Source organism: Leucopleurus acutus (genome assembly GCF_964270905.1).
Source record: "Leucopleurus acutus genome assembly, chromosome: 14".
Lineage (NCBI taxonomy): Eukaryota > Metazoa > Chordata > Mammalia > Artiodactyla > Delphinidae > Leucopleurus > Leucopleurus acutus.
Genome location: NC_139156.1, coordinates 56190229 through 56210589, shown reverse-complemented (window position 1 = coordinate 56210589; position 20361 = coordinate 56190229). Strand labels below are relative to the sequence as shown.

Here is a 20361-nt window from a genome sequence, read left to right as displayed (position 1 = left end):
TTTAGGTGGTGGCCACCAGTGCCTGCCAGAGGAGACCAAATAGTTAAGACAGATTCAGAAATGGTTATCAAGTTATCAGGAACCCACTAGGGTTCATGAAGGAAAGAAGAGCGTGGATTGATGTACTAAGAATGTACTAAGGTGAACCCAATACAAAATCGTTATGTAGAAGAAGGCCTAGCTTTCAGGAAAGCCGTCAACTCTCAGCAAGGGTTTCGCCCCACAAACCCATTTTACTTCTGTTGGAAACCAAGAAATGTTTATCAGCCTGAAGAGAATGCTGACGTCAGTTTAGTCTGCTGAGTAGACTAGTGATTGATTATAAGTAATTTTTAAACAATCCAGTTGGACATACGTTATATTCACGATACCTTTATAGAACTAATTCTACAAAAATGTGACGACAGGGTAACCACAGTCTGACAAGTCACTTTAGGACGACGCCTACAAGGTGGAAACACAACTACATTGGCTCTGCAGGGACGGGACAGAGGTGGAAGCTCATTTTGCCTACGCTGGTAATTGGAGTACTTAGTGGACCTATGTTTTCATGATGATTTCATTGCTTGGCTCTGATCTGATTTGCTGTGACATCCTACGTACCACGGGGTCATGGCCTAAATGGAATAGAGAGCATGGGACTCTGGGGGATATTCTGGTTAGTTTGGTTCCTTCAAGTGTCCACAGTTTACATTTTTAAGAAAATAAAAATCACTATCACATCCACGCTGCTCCAGAGATCCTGATGTTTCTGTCAAAGATTGATCATTTTGAAGTGGAAAATCATTTGGAATGGAACAATTGCTGGGACACCGTTACACTGAGCATATGCAAGCAACAGCAGAGCTCGGAGACATCGGAATTGCGTCCGATGGTTAGAAAAATCTTTTTGACCACAGTTTGAAGTGGCTGATACATTAGATTTCATTGTTGGTTAATTTTCAAAGGCTTTTTCTAACAGTCTATATTAAGTGCATTCATTGCTGTCCTTTTGTTGTTATTATTTTTTAGGTTGCTGTAACAAGTTTGTGTGTTTTGTCCCAGCAACTAAAGGAAAGCCTGCAAAATTTAGATCTGGGCAAAAGTCATCTCCTTGATCATGGAACTTTTCTGGCTTTTACACAAAAACTCGGTGAATAGCATGAATGTGTTATCATATCCTATCGTTAAGTAAAACTATTCATTGGTGTTTACAAACTTTCAGGCTAAAAGCCCTGGACTTGGGGAATGGGGAGAGAGTCCACCAGACCTTTCCAAAGTTGCAATTACTGCTTGGTTGGTTTGGAGATATGAAATGAGAAGCATAACAGCATGTAGGAAGGAGTCCCCACCATTAGGACAACAAACAGAGAAATAAATGTCTTCTGTGCATCTGGTCCTCAACTTCCACGTCCCAGGCATGCTCACAACCCTCTGGTATTGTTAGTTGGCAGGGTAAACCCGATCTGGCATTTGTAGAAAAGCTGCAAGAAGGTCTTCCCTTTAAATATATGAACAAAAGGTGAGAAGTACAGGATGAAAACTAAAACTACAAAAATATGACTTTCGAAAATAAGTAACTTTCCATTTATTAAGAGCTGGTGTCAGTACAGCCAAAATACATACCCATCTAGGAAATTCACCTGCCCTCTTTTGTCTTCTGTTTTAAATTTACTAAAATACATGTTTACATTATTGGACCATTTTAAAGTTGTCTTAATAATCCATTTCCCTTAATTATAATTAACTGTGGTGGTGACCATCATTCTCCTCAAAGAAAAAGAGAGAAAGAAGAGAAATATGCATAAGGAGTCTGGCCACATTCCTTTTGAGTTTGCATTGTTAGATATGGGGAATATATATATGACAATGGAAAAAAAAGAAAAAATATATTTTCCTTCTAATAAATAAAAATAATTTAAAATGCTAGAGGCTATACATGACTATTTTCGTATGTTCATATATAAATGAAATCATTTTCTTTTCCAAAATACATGGAAGCAATATCCAAGGCAAAGAGAAAGATCTGTCTACTTTATTTTTCTTGCAATTCTTGCTTATCCTAACGTTTCCACCAGTGATTCAGCATGTAAGAGGAAGAAAAGTCACGTCACCATTTATGAAGTTTGTCAGGCTTTAAAAAAAATAGTTCTGGTCTCCTGGGAGTCAACATTCATCTTCAACTTCTCTGATTGGTGGAATCAAGCTGCTTGTGGATTTATATTGGTTGATCTGGTTAGCCATGTGGGTACTCATGGGCTTGATTTGAATGTTTCTGGGATAGGCATTATCCGGTTCATCTGTAAACCATTTCTTTTCTGCTAAAGGGCAAAACGGATAGAGAACAAGAAGGAGAAATGAGAAGCTTAGTTAGTCCTAGGGCAAAGACTTTGGAAAGTTCATTGAAAAACGCAAAAAAGGTAATCGAGAGAAGCTGACAGTGAGTAATTGGTAAGAGAGACAGTGCAGTGTAGGGAGAACCCCGGAACCTGAAACATACCTCAGCTGCCCGTAGCAAGTGATGAACCAATGGGCTATTGGGACTTGGAGGCACCAGGGGTGGACTTCAGAGAATCAAGAGGGGTTGGGAGACTAACTCTGGCAGTGTTCTCTGGGGTTCCTTTCTTGGCCTAAAAAGCTTTGGTGGTGAGGAGATGGCGAATATAACAAATATTAGGTATGGGCATCGCACCTGAAGAAAGATTTGTGCAGCCGTTGATTTGAGTGGACACTGAGGGACATTGTCCCTTCCACAGACTGAGCGATCTAGACTCTTATGCAGGACCTCCTTCTTTGCTTGTGCGAGCATACTTAAAGGTATATCTCAATCATACCACTCTTTTGCTTCTTCTGCAGCCAGTTTTGGGGATCTTAAAGTAAGCCCACAGATTTTTGCTGGTCAGTGAGGGTGAAAAATCAGAATAGCAACCAATGTTTTCAGAGGCTTTTGAGATGGCTTTAATTTCAATAAAAGAAAACTCTATGTTGCTATAAAGTTATGAAAAGAATTCCTAGTGGCACTATCTTAACCAACTATAATCACCCAAGCTGTCGACAAGGGAGCTTGACGAAGGCTTGGCATTTCATTTCCACCCTAAATCCAGAGACGGCTGAAAGAGAATGCTGAGTCAGGGCATTCAGAGGCGGGGGTGAGGATGAAAATGGCCTAGCATCCTCCTGGCCGTTTAGTGCTATTTCATAAGACTCAGCCCTCATCCCCGCCTCTTTCTATGACCGGAATTTTCTGGGAAATCAGCCATGTGTACAGACACAAAGGGACTGGGGCAAATAGTGCATTCTAACTTGAGAATCGTACGCCTCCTTTTAGTAGCTTAGGAAAAGTAAAGAAAAAGGGAAAAAGCTTTCAAGCACACCCACTGCTCTAGAGACAATGGCCTCTCCGGCCTTCTTTTCTGCCTATCAGAGCAATTCCTAACTGCCTTGTCAGTGGTCCTGGATGAATACGTTAACAAAATTGCTCACCTGGCTTGATCATGATGGAGGACCGTGTGTGTGTGTGTGTGTGTGTGTGTGTGTCCCTGCATGGCTAATGATTTATAGATCCGGTATGTATGGTCAGCTCATGACCACTCTGCTTGTCTCTCCTGGACCATGCTTCCTCTTGCTGTGTCCGGTGCCCTGAGCCCCCATTGTAGACACCGAGCTGGAGCCAGGATGAGCCTTGCTGAAAGCTCACTCACTAACCTTTGTTCAGCAGCTTGGTTTATACCCCCCAGGAAACTTCCTGCCTCCTGGATCACTCTCCTTCCTCCACTGGCTCTCTCACCTATTATAATTAAGTTCACTTTGATTTGAACAGATTGGACGATACGAATTCATAATGCTACATCCTCACGGTGAAGCTAACTGATTAAGTGCTTTAAATTATTCCCCCTGACAGAATGATAAAGTTACAATCTGTTCTGAGATGATCTACAGCTTGCCAGACTCCTACAGCTTCTTTCTACATTCATTTATCTTTTTGTCAAGCAGAGCTTTTTTTTCCCCTAAGCTTCAATTCCATAGATCTTTTAAAGTCATCAGCACATCTGAATTATTAATGAGGCTGTAGAGGCAAGGTTCCTGATGGGCTGGTTAAAAAAGGTTGTATAGAAATCCGGGACTGTGTACACATCAAAATAATTTCAGCTCCATTTAAAAAAGCATTTAGTTCAAGTGTGACACAGATGAACCATTATGCATTTGTGGAAACCAATTTTTTTTGTGATCTACGATTAAACTAACCTTTCAGAGAGGAGTAAAGTATGATGATTATCATGTTTTAAAAGCATTGCCAGGCCGCTGAAACAATTTCAAACTATGACTTTTTCCAATGGTTTATGTATAAAGATGATTTTCAGAAGAGCTGAACCCAGGGTCTGTGCTGTTTGCCTGAGCTGCCCTTGATTTTGGCCACGCCCTTCTGTGGCCAGATTTTGCAAAGGGATTTAGTGCTAGGTTGGACATGCCAGGTTGGAAGGGAGAGTGAACTCTACTGATGGAAATGAGTAGGACTTCTGGGTGAAAGACCTAAGACAGCTGCAATTTGCTGAAATTTTTACAACTGCTGCAGAGAGTAATTGTTCAGAATTTAGTCTTTACAGTTCAATTCAAAGTTGGCATTTTGACCTTCCACGGCAGGGAGAATATCAATTTCCTCCTGCTGCCTGTAAGAAAGAGAGCATTATTTCCCCATTTAAGCTTCTCTCTCTCTTTCCTTTTGCATTTCTTGCCATAAATATAATCTAAGCAGAGTTCTCCCTGTGTTTTGGCCATTCAGCGTCAACACAAAAAGGAGTTGCGTTAAAGTGTATCCTGGGGACGAGCTGAGGTTTCCGTTATGCCTGAGAAACAGGCTTTTTAATTCGGATGCCTCGTAAGATGTAAACAGCTGTTTTGTTGGAGACTTGGTTAGATATGATGTGGAAGAAATGGAGATAGATGAATGCTCTGAGCGTTTTACTAAAATGTCTGGGGGCAAAGGTGTTTCTCCCAAAGGGCTTGAGAGGAACCACACTTTAACGATTGCCAGTCATTCTGCCCCAATGGAGAGAGCTTTGCTATGACAATGACACTTTGGTTTATCGAACTGTGCCTTCCAAAGGAGCCGCACCACTGGGTGCCTACAAAATTGGCCTTAAGGAAGGATACTCAGGGAAGGAATTCACGTGAGTGCTGAAGTGGTCCAGGGTCGATCCAAATCCCTGAGCTGGTCTCCTCCCCCTGCCTCATCCCACGAGCCAAAAAGATTTCTGGGGGCTTTGTTTTCATCCCTAGGATGAGAAGGGCAATGGATCTGGTTTTGAGGGCCTCCTCCCTGCCAAAGAAAAAGAAATCCATTTGTTAATAAGCTTCTTGAAGATGTGATGCATGATGTCATCACTGTGAATAGACTGTGGGACCTGCCTGAAGTCAGGGAAGGAGTGGCATTTAACAGTCTGTGGCAAGTGAGCTGGCAGAACGAGATCAAACCCAGAAAGTAACTGCCGAGAGATGTGACACTGCCATTGGGAGGTGTCACCTATCAAGGCCAGCCATGCCATGAGCCATCCACTGCAACCACGGAGGTGGCATAGAGCAGTAGGTTAAGGTCAAGGGGATCTGCTTCTCTCACGTGCTGGTTGTGTGGCTCCGAGCGGGTTGTTACATAATTTATCTTAACTTCAGTTTCTCATCTGTAAAATGGGGCTAATGGACCTTCCTAAGGGTGTTGTTTGGATGAAAGGGGCTACTGTCCATGAAGCACTTATCCACATACATGGTAAGTCAATGTGAACTGTTAAGACTATCAGTATTATTAGTAATATTAGGGGGCATTATAGCACAAAGTTCATGGACTTTAGTTTTAAATACTTCTCTGGCACTTCCTGGCTGGGTGACTTTGAACAAACCTGTCCCTTGGATTCTGTATCTTTCAAATGGAAATACTAACAGCATCTACATCTAAGGTTATCTCGAGAATTGAATGAGCTAATATACATAAAGTGCTTGGAAGAGTGTCTAGCCCATGGTAAGCACTTGGCGTTTGTTAGTTTTTGGTATAAGGTCAGCATGGATATGAGTACTCTCAGTGCTAAAGGACGACATGAGGATAGGTGATACCTTTTGGTGTGATTGCAGATAAACTAGGGTGGAGAACTGAGGTGTATAAACTTGGGTGCTGGCCAGAAGAAAGGGGATTTGGGCAGCAGAGAAGATGGAGAAGGATTCGGTTGGGTAGCCTTCCTCGGGAAGGGGAGGAGAGGCAGGAGTGACACCCTTCAGTGGTACTTGTGTCTGAAATATTGGCTTTCAACTTGACAGGGGCCCTACCCTACCTGCAAGCCATCTGCGTCCTCCATTGCTACTTTCATCACTGACATTCAAGGGTCTAGAATAAGGGTCAGGACTTCGTCCAGCCGTGAGGAATCCCAAGGGAGTAGGCTACGGCAGGGAAGGGCTTGAGACCTGGGCTGACATAACTGCCTGGGGACCCGGAAGCAGAGCAACAGGCTGCACTGTGACAACAGAGTCTCTTTGCTGGCTCTGTGGCTTGTCAGTGCTGTGGGATTTGCCCTTTTCACTTAGCTACTCTTCAGAGAAGAGAGCATGAAAAGGGAGATGATGATACAGCAAAGGTACTTGGAATAATTGGGCACTTTCTCACTGTACCACAAGCTGAAGTTCAGAGAGAAAGGGCTTGAAAGGGAAAGATTCCATTTGGATAGAGATAACAGTGGAGAACAGTAAGAGCTAACAAGGAGCTCAAGCATTCGAAGGTAACGCTGTGTGGTTTCACATCTCACACTTCTGAGAGCTAGTCTGGCCTTCCCCCGCCCCCTGCCTAGCAGACCCCAAGGTGCCCGAGGACCCCACCCACACACACTACCTCCTTTCCTCTCCATGGGCAAAGTACGGTTACTGCACAGAAATGAAAATTGCACCGGAACCAGAGCAGTTTTTACTTATGAAAACTGTCTCGCTCCTTTGCGATTGTCCAGTATGACTCTCTTTGCCCCGTTTAACTGTAAGGCTGATGCTGCCATTCCCTAGGCCGAACGACTGCTCCCTCCTGGCCCTCTTCTGTGGCTTGATCCAGCTGACACCCTAAGGGTGGACTTTTCACTCCTCCCTTTCAGGCGGTAGGGGGTGATCCCTCTCACCTCCCTATGTGATGGAGGTACGATCTCCTGGTGGGAGATAGTCTACCAAGTTAGTGACAGGTGCCCACAGCTGCTTCATCACCTTATGACAAAGCAGGGGTGGGCTGAAAGAAGCTGATTGAGACATTGATTTTTTTACCCTGTCTTGATTTCCGGAGGCCCTGAAGTTTCTGCACTCTCTTCTTTCTCCTTCAGGAGCCTGTTGCTATAGGAACCTGGCGGGTTGATGTAATTGTCTCTATTGGGATGCAGACACCTTTCGGCTTTTCCCAGGCTGAAGAAGAGCCTTTCAAAAGGTTCCTCTGGTCATCTGGGACCTTGAGGTTGCTGGCGGGAGGCAGAGTCGGTCTCTCCACTCAGTGAACTTACGGGGGTGTTCCCCTTTCTCAGAAGCTGTGTACTCAGCTTGAGAACGTGCCAACAACATGACAGCGTTGTGAACCAGCTACAGGCATTCCTTGAAATTGGCTAAGATAAGCCAAGGAGGTGAAGATAACTTATCAAATGATTAAAGGTATAAGAATTTTTAAGGTCAATTTATTTCAAAAATATTTATTGAGCACCTATTGAGAGTAAGGTTCTGGGTCATAACCTGTAATATTCATAATAGAATTTGAAACCTCTCCCAATAATGGTAGAAATCTAACTATAAGGGTCCAAGTTTCTCTTTATCCGTTTGAACTGGCTTCAGGAAGGACCCTGGGTAGCAGATATCAGGGATGTTGATTTCATGATCACCTGAGTGTTGAGGCTGAGAGGGTTTCACTGGGCCTCCTGGTCTATCCACTTACTTAAGCTTCACCCCTTTCAAAGCCTAAAACAAACTGAACTGAATGGCTTACAAACTGCTTCTCTTTTAGAATGGTGCAGATAATTGAGTTTCTAGCTATTGTTCTCTTTAAGTGCACATCCTTTCTCTTCAAAAACCCTTTCGCTTTCCACCCTGACCTACTTGCTTATTTTTTGGGTGGAAAGGGGGAAGAGGAGAGACGTCATACGAAAACCTTGTATGCCTCCTTCCTAAGAGAACCTGAAAGAAGGATGAGAAGTTTGGGGTCACATGAAAACCCATGGAAGAGATGCTTCATTCAATTGAGGAAAGAACAATATAGTAGTTTGGGCTCATAAAAAATAGAAGTAATAATGATACCTTTTTCATCACTGAATATACCATTAGCCAAGTACAATCAACTCTCAACTGTACGCCTGAAGTCCAGGGAAAAATCCCAAAATTTCATCACAAGTCACAGTCTGTTCCCACTCCATTCCCGTCACAAGGTCCTCTCATCAGAGCTGCTAACAGATTGTATAAAAAACACATTTTGGATTTACTTCTCTCTATCTGCCCAATCTCTGGTTGGGATTTCACAAATGTCGGAAAGGCAGGTGGGAGAAGAGATCCAGGTAATATAGAGACTGAATCATCAACCCCCAGATGACTGGGCTATTGAGTTGATATATCCAGCCGGACAGTTTTAATTTGGGGGTCATACTGATCCAACTGCAAGGAGACCAATGCTCTTTACCATTAATAACCCTCCTGGTTTAAATTGAAAGGAGGGTAAACGATTGACCAAGAAGCAAGTTGCCAAGTGGAATAGCTGCAAATGTTTTCCAGAAAAGCTTATCACCTGGCATCATCACTTGATTTAGTCGGTCTTGCCAAGATAAACACAGAAATGTGGACAGACTGATGGGGGACTGGGTTGGAGTGGTGATAATGGGGGGAAGTGGAGGAAGCTGGGTTTCTTGATGGGAAAATGCTTTTGGACTTGGAGCAAGGTACCAAGGTGGGCAGGGAGGCCACGTGCAGATTGAAAGGCAAGCCAGATGGAGAGAAGTTTCCCCCAGATCACCCAACCCCAAACCCAGGAACACCAAAACAAACTCTAAGGGGTCTAGCGGTAGCAGCAGGACAGCCTCATTGCGCTGAGCAATTTAGAAAGTGGAGGAAGGTGGAGAAGAAGGAAGGGAAGAGGCGGGGGGATGGGGAGGGGGAAAAAAAAGCAAAATAAATAAATAAAACCACAAACAGAACAATAGAAATAAAAATAAACAAACCAATAACAGAATAAAATTTGTAACTCCTTTTTTTTTTTTTAATTTCACAAAAGTTTTCACAAGGACAACGTTATAGAAGAAAACCCCCAGCAGTGGCTAGGTCATGCAGAACCATTAATTGTCATACCTTGGCCCATTCTATTCATCCTTGTTGCACTTTAGAGAGAGAAGTAAGCTATGTGAGTTTTACAATGCTTTTAAACTGTCATATTTCCTGTTGAGCACTTTAACTGGCACATTCTTATAGTTATAAATGTTCTGAGGGCATAACTTTATAACCTCCTTTGCAAAGAACGCATGAAGAGCTCTTCATGATCCAAAACTAGGGGATATGTGTGTGTGTGTGTGTATGTGTGTGTATATATATATACACACACACACATATATCTGTATATATGTGTATATATATAGTTATATATAAAAAGATAGTTATATGTAATATATAAATCAATATATATAGGGACAAAAATAATTTGAAAAAAGTTTTCCACTCATAGGGCTTTTTAATATACATGTATACAATGATTCCCCACCCAATACTGATTGCAACACTGCACCGCTCTGTCTTGGGTGTGGGGACGGACGTTCTGACTGAGCCTCACCATTTTGTCAGTAAAAGTGCTTGTCAATTCACACAGCAAGCAAATCTCCAAAACTATCATGCTTGGGGGGGACAGGGGATCCAAAATCTAAACCCAAAACATTCACCATAAAAACACCTTTTTAGAGATGGTTACAGCTGTGACATTTTTCTCCTCCCCTCCACCCTATGCTGTTTGATGGAATTTGTTTTCAAGTAAACATTTCAAATACGTATATAGCAGCCCAGGGCTAGTCCATCCATACAAGAATTTGGTCATGGTGGAGTTGGCCGATTTGTAAGAACTACTGTACTGCCTAAAGCATGATTTGCATACATAAAATATCTGACAACTGTATATTGAAAAAAGGGTTATTTTTCTACCTTTTCCCTCGTGCTTACTAACGTTAAAAAAAAGAAAGAAAATGAAAGAAAAAATAATTATACCAAAATGCGTTTGGCTCACTGTCGCACTCTTTTTCTTCTCTCCCATCTGGTAATGACAAGGGGGTCATTCTCTATTACTGTCATTCACCTGCCTAAGTGGATTGGCTACGTTAAAGAAATTGACGATGAGAAATTTTTCCCACCAGCTTTCTGCTTTGGGACAGCCAGCATCGTGCAGCTGTGCCAACAGCTGAAGGTAGTAGCTGGCTTTTGTCTTTGTTGAGTCAACTGTGGCTTGATCCTCCTACATTCTGATTTATTTAGCGTGTCGGCTCCTAGAAAAACATGATCTGCCGCTGGGTTTATCCTCCTCTCTCTCCTGCGGCCCCAGCCCTTGCTCCTCGCTGGCACTGGGGCCCTAACTAATCAAACAAAGGGGAGTAAAAAGGTCCCCTGAGAATGCGTGGAAAAATACTTGCTCTTTCCTGAGCATTATTTATTCTGTACATAAGGTAAGTAATTCACCTTTTAAAAGATGTAAAAGTCCCAGGAAGGCAGTTTTTAATGACTTACATCTGATATTTATGATACATATGGCTTTTCATCCCAAATGTCAAAAGTGAGAGGAAAAAACAGCTATTCATATGGCAGCATAAGGAGACAGAATAACAATTTAATATGCAATCAAACCTCTTTTCACTTAAATTAAATGACTAGCATTTGATACTTCCACGAAGGGAACTATTCTTTCCTCCACAGTAAGGGAAGAAATGTTCATATGAACTCCCAAAGGAAGCTAGCTCTGGGACAAAAGGCCTTGGTGAGTAACTAAAAAAATCTCCGGGCTTCCCTGGCGGCGCAGTGGTTGAGAGTCCGCCTGCCGATGCAGGGGACACGGGTTCGTGCCCCGGTCCGGGAAGATGCCGCGGGGCGGCTGGGCCCGTGAGCCATGGCCGCTGAGCCACCGCGTCCGGAGCCTGTGCTCCGAAACGGGAGAGGCCACAACAGTGAGAGGCCCGCGTACCGCAATAAAAAAAAAATAAATAAAAATAAAAAAAAATCTCCAATGTTCTAACAAGCAGGTGCTTCATCATCTACACAAATGGCAAAAGCCTTTCAAATACTTCGCGATATTTCGGCCCAGAGAGTGGAAACAACCAATATGTTTTGGTTGCTTGTTTCAAATAAACGTGTGTATATATTATTGTGTGTATATAAAAAAAAAAAAAAAAAAAAACAAGAGAAAGAAAGAAAAACGACAACAACAAAAAGAAAACCCAAAGCACCCTGATAATCCTTATACATCAGAATAAACTGTTCTTCTACATTAACTAAACTTGCTTTGCATAACTGACGTGGATCACAAGCGCTCCCTTCTTATCTGTGAACTCATTCCTGCAGTGAGCTATTTATGTCTGGAGCACGCCTTAGGGTTATTTTTCCCCTAGAATCATAAATAACTTTTGGTCCGTCTGCTTATTTGCTGTTGTGCTCAAGGGTTTTATGGTGGTGGAATAAAAATGACAACCACATGCACACTATCATACATATGCAAATATGTGTAAAGAAAAGGGGGGGACTACAGGGGAAAACGGGGAAAGTTACTGTTGGAAACACCCACTGGGTAAATGAGTGGCAGATACAGTTTCACACACGGAGGCAGTGGATACACATATCAGAGCCGCTCTTCCTGCACGTACTTCTGTTTGTCTCGGGACTCCCGGGACTTGGGCCGGTTCTGTCGGTTTGCTGTGGATGGGATGGAGTGAACGGAGGAGCTCTTCTTGCTGGAGGACTGGGACGAGTGGGAGGAATGGGAGAGGCTGGCCCGGGACTGGCCGGCGTTGTGGTCAAACTGCATTAAGCAGAAGATCAGGTCCGTCGGCACGAGCTCAAACTCGTACGGGGGGTTGGTGATGACATACCTGGACGCGGAGAGCAAAGAGGTCATAGAATGAGGATAACTCGGTGGAGATTTCACCTCTGAACCAAACCAGGTCTACCCGAGGATCTGGGAGGTGGACTTCCGGCTGGTCCAAGGCCTTAAACAGTATCTTCCAAGTGGAACAAACTCTTCCTCTGTTTAGCTCAACAGAGGAAGTCAGCCATGAGCCCTGGCGGAGATGCTGAATTAGCGCCAGTCATGGGAGAACCAAACGGTACTTCCTGTGGTCTATGTACCCCTTTCAATACAATATCAAGTTCCCTTCTGATCCTGAGTGGCCCGAGGGCATGCAGGAGGTTTCCAGGACTGCACTGCATCTCTCATTCTAGAATGTTCTCACAATCTCAGACATATGTCACAGGATCTTTGTTTACCATGATCTAGCAAAATCTTAGTCTCTTTAGCTTTTAAAAATCTTTAAAAATTTAAAATTTAAAAGCTTTAAAAATCTTTTAAAAATCTTAGTCTCTTTAGCTTTTAAAAATCAACCTTGGTAGAGGATGTCACTTAATGGAAGAATATAAAACACCTCCCTGCCTATGTGTCCCTCAGGCTTTAACTGTTCTCCTCAATTTGATCATGTTTTTCCCTGGTTAAGACCAGACATAACTAAAAATCACTCTGTTTCATTTCTAGCAGGGGATTTCAAAATTGAGGTCCTCAGGCCAGACATATCAGCATCATCTGGGAACTTCCTAAAAACGCAAATTCTTTTTTTTTAATTGAAGTATAGCTGACTTACAATGTTGTGTTAGTTTCAGGTGTACAGCAAAGTGATTCAGCTCTTTCTCTCTCTCTCTCTCTATATATATATATATATAATGTTCTTTTTCAGATTATTTTCCATTACAGGTTATTACAAGGTACTGAATATAGTTCCCTGCGCTATACAGTAGGTCCTTGCTGTTAAAATGCAAATTCTTAAGCAACCCCACCCAAGACCTACTGAGTCAGACACTCTGAGCGTGGGGTCCAGCAATTTGTGTTTTAACAAGCTTTACAGATGATTCTCATGTTCATCTAACTTGGAGAACCCACTGGTGCACAGCAATTATGCTCAACTCCAGCTCAACTGTAATCTCTGGGCATTAAAACTACATATTTTCATTTCATACCAGTTAAGTCAGAGTCATCAGACTACTTTTAAAAAGTACCTGCAGTGATTCTACTATGCAAGCAGGTCTGAGAGACACTCATCTCTATGGCCTTGTTTCTGGGGTATATTACATGAACACACTGATTTTGGCAATTCTAGGATGTACTTTTAATTTTAGGCTGCTATGAATGTACTTTAATGCATATTAGAAAAATATAGCTAGCATATACGAAATGTTATTTTTTTCTGCTTCAGGCAATAATATATAGTTTTCATTAAAATACATATATAAAAGTAAGTCAGTTGAAAAATACGTTAAGTAAAAAGATAGGTATCTATGAAAAAGAACATACACACACACACACACACACACACACACACACGTATTACTGAATCACTCTGCTGTACACCTGAAGCTAACACAACATTGCAAATCAACTATACTTCAATAAAAAAAATTATATATATACAGGTGTCTAAGACATGGCAAAGGAACCATTTACCTTAAACAGTAGCAATATGAAATATTTCTGTATTAGGTCCCAACAGAATTATCCCAGTAGCAGGAGTTTGGAGGACATGCTTGCCTTCAGACTTCTGTAATTAGGTGATGGATGGAACTAGCCCATAAAACTTGAATGCTTCCCACAATGTCTTTATATCTGCTATTAGTAATTAAAGAAAAAAGCTTCCCACAACCAACAAACTCAGTGACGGATTTAATGTGGGCAGAGTAATCTGCATGTTGAGAGCATGTATGTAGACCTTTGCCCTCATTGTGGGGGACAGGAGAGGGCACTTATATCTCTGCCTTGCGGGTGGGAGTGGAAACATACTCACCTCTTCGTGCATTGGCTGGGGGTGCTGAGGTGAGCATCTCTCAGCCGATAAATTCCAAAACAAAGCATATTATATGTTTTCAGAGCTTTGCAGAACAGATCACCATAACAACCACCATCCTGGGAGTCAACGAAAGAACAGAGAGAAAAAGCATTTTTATTTGCCTGAAAGGAGAGGTCCCGGGGAGAAAAGGGCTTTTTTTTTTTTTTTTTTTTTTGAAAAGGGCTTTTTAATGAAAGCTCATTTCGGTGTCTCCTGAGTCGGAGGGTCTGTACCAAGGAACCGTAGCTGAAGAAGTTAGTGTGGTTTATAGCCTACACCTCAATACCGGTGATTTTGGGGAATCAGATAATAATGGGTTTTCCTCTGGTTCTCTTTAGTTTTCCATCTGCAGCGATGAGAGCTCCAAGGAGATGGGGCCTCTCCTTATTTTAAGTGATGGTGTAAGCTTGAAGGTCTCAGATGTCTGTTCAGCTGAGGAGAAGAAACCAGCTTTGCAAAATGGTGATGATGTTTAGCCCCAGCTCAGCTGTAATCACTGTGATCTGACCGTGTTGTCAAAACTGCTCGAGTGATAATGAAAATCACTGCCAGGAGAAAAAACCCCACCAGGTACTATGGTGACAGACTCTTTCAGAGAAGGACTGTGTGAAAAGCACAATTTACAGACCTCAGAGATGGCAAGGGTGGAAGGGAATGTGTTTCCCCAGGAGCTGGAGGTCTGCAGGCTGAATAACTGGGATTCACAGTTCTAATCAGTTCACAGTCACCTTCCAAGGGTCTGGGGCCTGATGCGGAATGTGAAAGCAAACTCATTCACTCAGAAATGCTGGCTTCCTGCAGCCAGTTGGCTTCAGGTAGATATTATTATAGGAAGGGCACCAAAGGCTGACTTCACTGGGAATAAAGTGACTGCATCTGTCCTTCCTGTTACCGAAGTTTTCAGATGGGCATCACATTAGAGAACACAAAAGGAGCCAGATCTTATCATTATTTAAAGTCTTTATTCTTTTAAAGTGTATCAATGAGTAAATGATGATAAAAAGAGCCACTAGCTATGGAGGTGGCCCTTTAAAAAAGCCCAGTCTAGCATAGATCCCTGCCCATAACCAAACTAAAATATAGTGCAAGTTGGCATCAGGGTTTCAGAAGAAATGGAGAAAGTGACCCTTTCCTTGGCTCCTTTTCCACTATTTGGACTTTCTGGGTGGCACTATTGTTTGTACAATGGGTTTACTGGCTCCCAAGACTGGGCTCCAGCCCCTGAATGCATCCATGGAGTTGGGCTGGGAATAAGGTTCAAGACTGCTTACTTCTGCCAGAGTGCTTGAACCAGGCTGGTGCGTGGAACCCAAAGGGAGGCATGGGTCCCTCTGCAGCAGCAGGAGCATGGGGGAGGGTGACTGGGTCCAGCCTCAGAATTAATAGCCCACGAGGGGCTTTTAAAAACCACTGATGGCTGTACTCAGCCCCCAGGATTCTGGGCATGACCCCAGCACCGGTGGTTTTCAGAACACCATAGCTTATTATGTGCACGTAGACCCGCTGGCCAAACCAACAGCGTCTCATGTGGATTCTTTAATGTCTCTAACTCCAGACCGAGGTCACCTAACTCTGAGGCTGGACCCATTCACTCTCCCCCATGCCCCCGCTGCTGCTGAAGCGACTGATGTCTCCCTCTGGGTTGCACACACCAGCCTGGTTCAGGCACTCTGGCAGACCTATTAATGTGCAGTTGGGGTTAAGTAGCCCTAAGTCATGCTAAGACCTGTAGAAAAGGCTCCCAGCCGTGGCTGCATTTGGAACCCGCCCCCCCCCCCCCCGACCCAATGCCTCCCATCTGTGGCAGAAGGTACCTGAGGGGAGTCAGTAAGCCCACAGGCACTGAAGCCAGGATCCCTAGTGCAAATTCCTTATAGGGCCAGTCCTCAGTGTCTCTGAGCCCCAGTTTCCTTAAAGCGTCTGATAAGAGAACCTACGTCAAAGGGTCACCATGGGGATTAAAATGAATGAATACATGTAAAGCCCAGTGCCTGCTACACAGTAAGCCATAAGCATCACCTCTTACAGTTCTTTCAGTTCTTTTCCTGTAGAAAGTAGCAAAGGCAGAGACCTAGCCTGTCACTGTCTGACACATTTGGATCCCGCCATTCCCAAACAGCCAGCTCAGGTGCCCTCTGCCCCCTGAACTCACCCCCAGGTCCGCAAAGGGCCCGTCCAGCAGTGCTAACTGGGCCACGCGGCAGCGGTCCCTGTTGGCCAGCGTCTGGGGGGTGCTGTAGCCCCCGCGCAGTGCATTCTCCTCGGCAATCAGAGCCTCCAGCTCCGGCGTGGCTCCTCCGGTCACCAGGGTCCGTATCAGGGTGAGGATGTTGTCATTGAAGTATGTCTGGGAAGAGAACGGGGGGGGGGGGGGGGGGGGGGGGGGGCGGAGGGTTCCCTTAAGCAAACTTCCTAAAGTCATGACAATCGACATTCAAATTACAACTTTCCTTGATATCTCCTGTTTAAAGTTCTGGCCTGTCTCTTCAAATAATTTTATGTGGGAAGTGAAAAGACAGCAGCCTCCAATTATTCAATTCTTTTCTCTCCTACTTGGTTCTGCCACGAGAGCCTGACTTTTAAAAACTGATTCAGGGGATTTTTATTTAAGGGCTAACGTCAACATGGTTGGTGTTTATCATAATCGGTGCTAATTGGGATGTAAATGTGGCTTCCTCTCCTGCTTGCTCAGGGACCTTGGGTGTGTGTAAGAAAATGCAGCCCAACCCAGGCAGGATGGCCTCTGAGCTCCTGTAACCCACGTGCCAGGAAGCTGCCTCTTCCAACAATGGCAGAACTTCTCTCTCGGTTGGAACGAGATGCCAAGAGCGTCATTAAGGCCACACGTTCAACAATTTTATCACATGCTTTGTAACAGGCTAAACCAGAAGTCTCTGTCAATTAAATATGCCAGATCAATTTATGACAAGGTGGATCCCCTGGTGTTTTTGCTCTTACGTAACCTCAGCGGTCTGAGGTGAATACAGCTTATTAAAGAAGTTCCCTCTACACGTGTACATTTGTCTCACATCTGAAACATAACAGGTCTGTCAGGAACAAGACAACGGGAGCTTTAAAAAATTAATAGGATGTCAAATAAAAGAGCTCAAAAAGACATTTGTCACACAGCCTAATTTGAGAAAAATGTCAGTTAGGGGTCTGTTTTCCATTTTCCAATGTAAGAAGAAGTCAAACAGGCTAAATAATATCAAGCCAAAGTTTGCCTGTGGCTTTTGAGGATGGATGGACCTTTGGGAGCAGGTTAGGCAAGACAGCTGCATTTTAACTTCAGCAGTTTTTTGGACAGTTCACGGGGCAAAAATCTAGTGGGGTAAGGATGAGTTCTCTCCTGCTCGGCCATCACTAGTCCTATGTCTTGGGGGAAGTTGCCTAATCATTCTGGGCTTTGATTTTCTCATCCATAAAATAAGCACTGTCATTAAGATCAAGTTTATATGCAACGAATTCCATGAGGACTGCTGAGTTAAGATGATAGCTGCTAGCCAGGCTGGAATCACTTTCCTCACTGAAGTACTCACAAAAATACCCAAAGTGATACAAAATTTCAATAGCAAAGGAAGCTAGGAGTGTGAGTCAGACCCAGTCAGACCCTAAGGAGAATGTATCATCTAACAGAGCTCAGATATGCCCTGGGGCAGAGGAGCAGGAGAAAAGCAAGTAAGGGAGGAAATGTTGCTGGCGCGGTGAAGGGGTGAGAGGCCGGCTGGAGGTTTAACGCTGACCTCACCACTTAGTAGCTGCGGGACTTTGGAAAGTTATTTGTCATTTTTGTGCCTCAGTGTCATGATCTGTAAAATACAACAGAGTGGTTATAAGGACTAGATAGCCAATATGCACGAGGCACTTAGAAAAGTGCTTCGTGCACAGGAAGCACTGAGAAATACTTTCTGTCCCGATATCAGAGACTCAGGCCTTTGTTGAGGAGAGGTCAACCCATTCCCAATCTTCCCTTTTAAAAAATCTTTTCTGGCTTTTTTTGGTGGGTTGGTGGTGGCAGGCAGAGGGGGGTGGTGCAAACCAAGGCCATTCACTTTACCCTTGAATCTGCACTTCTCAGGCTGCCTCCATGACAAGACCCCATTTAGACTGAGCAAAGGCCCAGTGAGGGTCAAGGGGGACTGCATCCTGGACTGTGACAGCCTCCACAGGACTGGCCACCACAGGTGAACTCTCGTGGAGGCTGGTTCAGGGCACATGTAAAAACATTTCCCAAAGTCTTCAGAGGTAAATCCCCTTCCCTATAGTCCAACAGCCCATCATCAGAAGCAGAAGATCACCCCCCGGCCCCAGCTCTGCAGCACATTAAATGAAGGAGTGCTGGACACAGAACTGTGACAAAGGCCTTTGTGCTATAATTACCCTTCTAGATCAACAGCCAGGGAGGAGTCCACCGGCATGAAGTGTGGACGGCAGAACATTCACGACCTCGTACACTGAAAAACAGACCTCTCCTTGCTCCGACGTACAGAGAGAAAGAAAGAGCCAATATAAATATTTTTAAAAAGGGAGCGACAGCATTTAAGATATAAAGGAAAAGCATTCTTTTGGTTGGTTAATAGTTACTGGAAGACGTAAAAAAAATTTAGGAAGCATTTGTTTTAGAATCAAAATCAATTAAAAAAAAAAATATAGAGTATCGGGCTTCCCTGGTGGCACAATGGTTGAGAGTCCGCCTGCCGATGCAGGGGACACGGGTTTGTGCCCCGGTCCGGGAAGATCCCACATGCTGCGGAGCAGCTGGGCCCGTGAGCCATGGCCGCTGAGCCTGCGCGTCCGGAGCCTGTGCTCCACAACGGGAGAGGCCACAACAGTGAGAGGCCCGTGTACGCAAAAAAAAAATAAAAAATAAAATATATATATATATATATATATATATATATATATATATAGAGAGAGAGAGAGAGAGAGAGAGAGAGAGAGGGAGAGAGAGAGGGAGAGAGAGAGAGAGTATCTATAAAAAGTAAAAGATCAGATGGTAAGAAAGCTGACTTCATACAACTTATTCAATTATTTTTAAATGTAAGATATTGAAATTAAAATGAATGTAATAAAAAAATGGTTAAAAAGAATCCAACGTTTTTTCATGATAAACACACTCAACAAACTAGTAGTGAAAGGGAATTTCCTCAACCTGATAACGGGCATATATTAAAAACCCACAGCTAACATCAGACTTATTGGTGAAAGGCTGGATGCTTTCTTTTTAGATCAGGAACAAGACCAGGAAGCCAACTCTCACTGCTTCTATTCAACATAGCACTAGAGGTCTTAGCCAGGGCTAGAAAAAAATAAAGTTATCCATATCAAAAAGGAAGATGTAAAACTATCTCTATCCACAGAAGACATGATCTTGTAAATAGAAAATTCTAAAGAACACTAAAATGATATTATAGGTAACAAATGAGTTCAGTGAGGTTGCAGGATACAAAAAACAATACACAAAAATCATTTGTTTATCTATGTACTTGCAATGAACAATATAAGAATGAAATTAAGACAATTAAATTAAAACAATTCGCATTATAATAGTTTCACAAAGAATAGAATATTTAGGAATAAATTTAGGAGGTTCAAGATTGGTACACTGGAAACTACAAAATATTGTTGAAATAAATTAAAGAAAATCTAAATAAATGAAAAGATATCTCAACTTCATGGACTGGAAGACTTAGCATTCTTAAGACGGCAATACTCGCCCAAACAATCTACAGATTCAATGCAGTTGCTATCAAAACCCCAAAGACCATTTTTACAGAAATGGAAAAACTGATTTTAAAATTCATGTGAAATTGCAAGCACCCCCCCAAATAACCAAACCATCCTGAAAAGGAAAAACAAAGTTGGAGGACTCACACTTCCGGATTTTAAAATATACCACAAAGCTACTATAATCAAGAGAGTATGTTATTGCCATAAGGATAGACATGGACTATTGGAATCAAATTGAGAGTCCAGAAATAAACTCATACACTGTGTATCAACTGATTTTCAACAAAGATGCCAAGACCATTCTACAGAGAAAGAATATAGTCTCTTAAACAAATGTTGCTACCACAACTGGGTATCCACATTCAGAAGAATAAATTTGGACCCCTACCTCACACCATATGCAAAAATTAATTCCAAATAGATCAAAGACCTAAATATAAAAGGTTAAACTATACAACTTAGAAGAAAACTTAGAAGAAAACATAAAGGTAAATAATTATGAACTTTGATTTGAAAACTGATTCTTAAATGTGACACCCAAAGTAGAGGCAACGACAGA

At 42.9% G+C, this 20361-nt stretch overlaps 1 protein-coding gene across 22 annotated transcripts in view; it reads right to left on the bottom strand.

Annotated features, from left to right (window-relative positions):
* Positions 1 to 2145: 2145 nt before the first annotated feature.
* The window catches only part of KCNMA1 (potassium calcium-activated channel subfamily M alpha 1), a gene marked incomplete at both ends in the record, with an annotated part of 741342 nt that continues 723126 nt past the window's right edge, over positions 2146 to 20361 (bottom strand). For 9 of the 22 annotated variants that reach the window (XM_082854827.1, XM_082854811.1, XM_082854815.1 and 6 more), the window contains 4 exons: positions 2276 to 2300; positions 11850 to 12074; positions 14031 to 14149; positions 16225 to 16419. In XM_082854827.1, the coding sequence (XP_082710953.1) occupies positions 2276 to 2300; positions 11850 to 12074; positions 14031 to 14149; positions 16225 to 16419 (564 nt within the window). Of the gene's footprint in view, positions 2301 to 8880; positions 9051 to 9309; positions 9339 to 11704; positions 12075 to 14030; positions 14150 to 16224; positions 16420 to 20361 lie in introns of those variants that run through there. The other 13 variants (XM_082854819.1, XM_082854826.1, XM_082854808.1 and 10 more) reach the window with 4 other exon arrangements.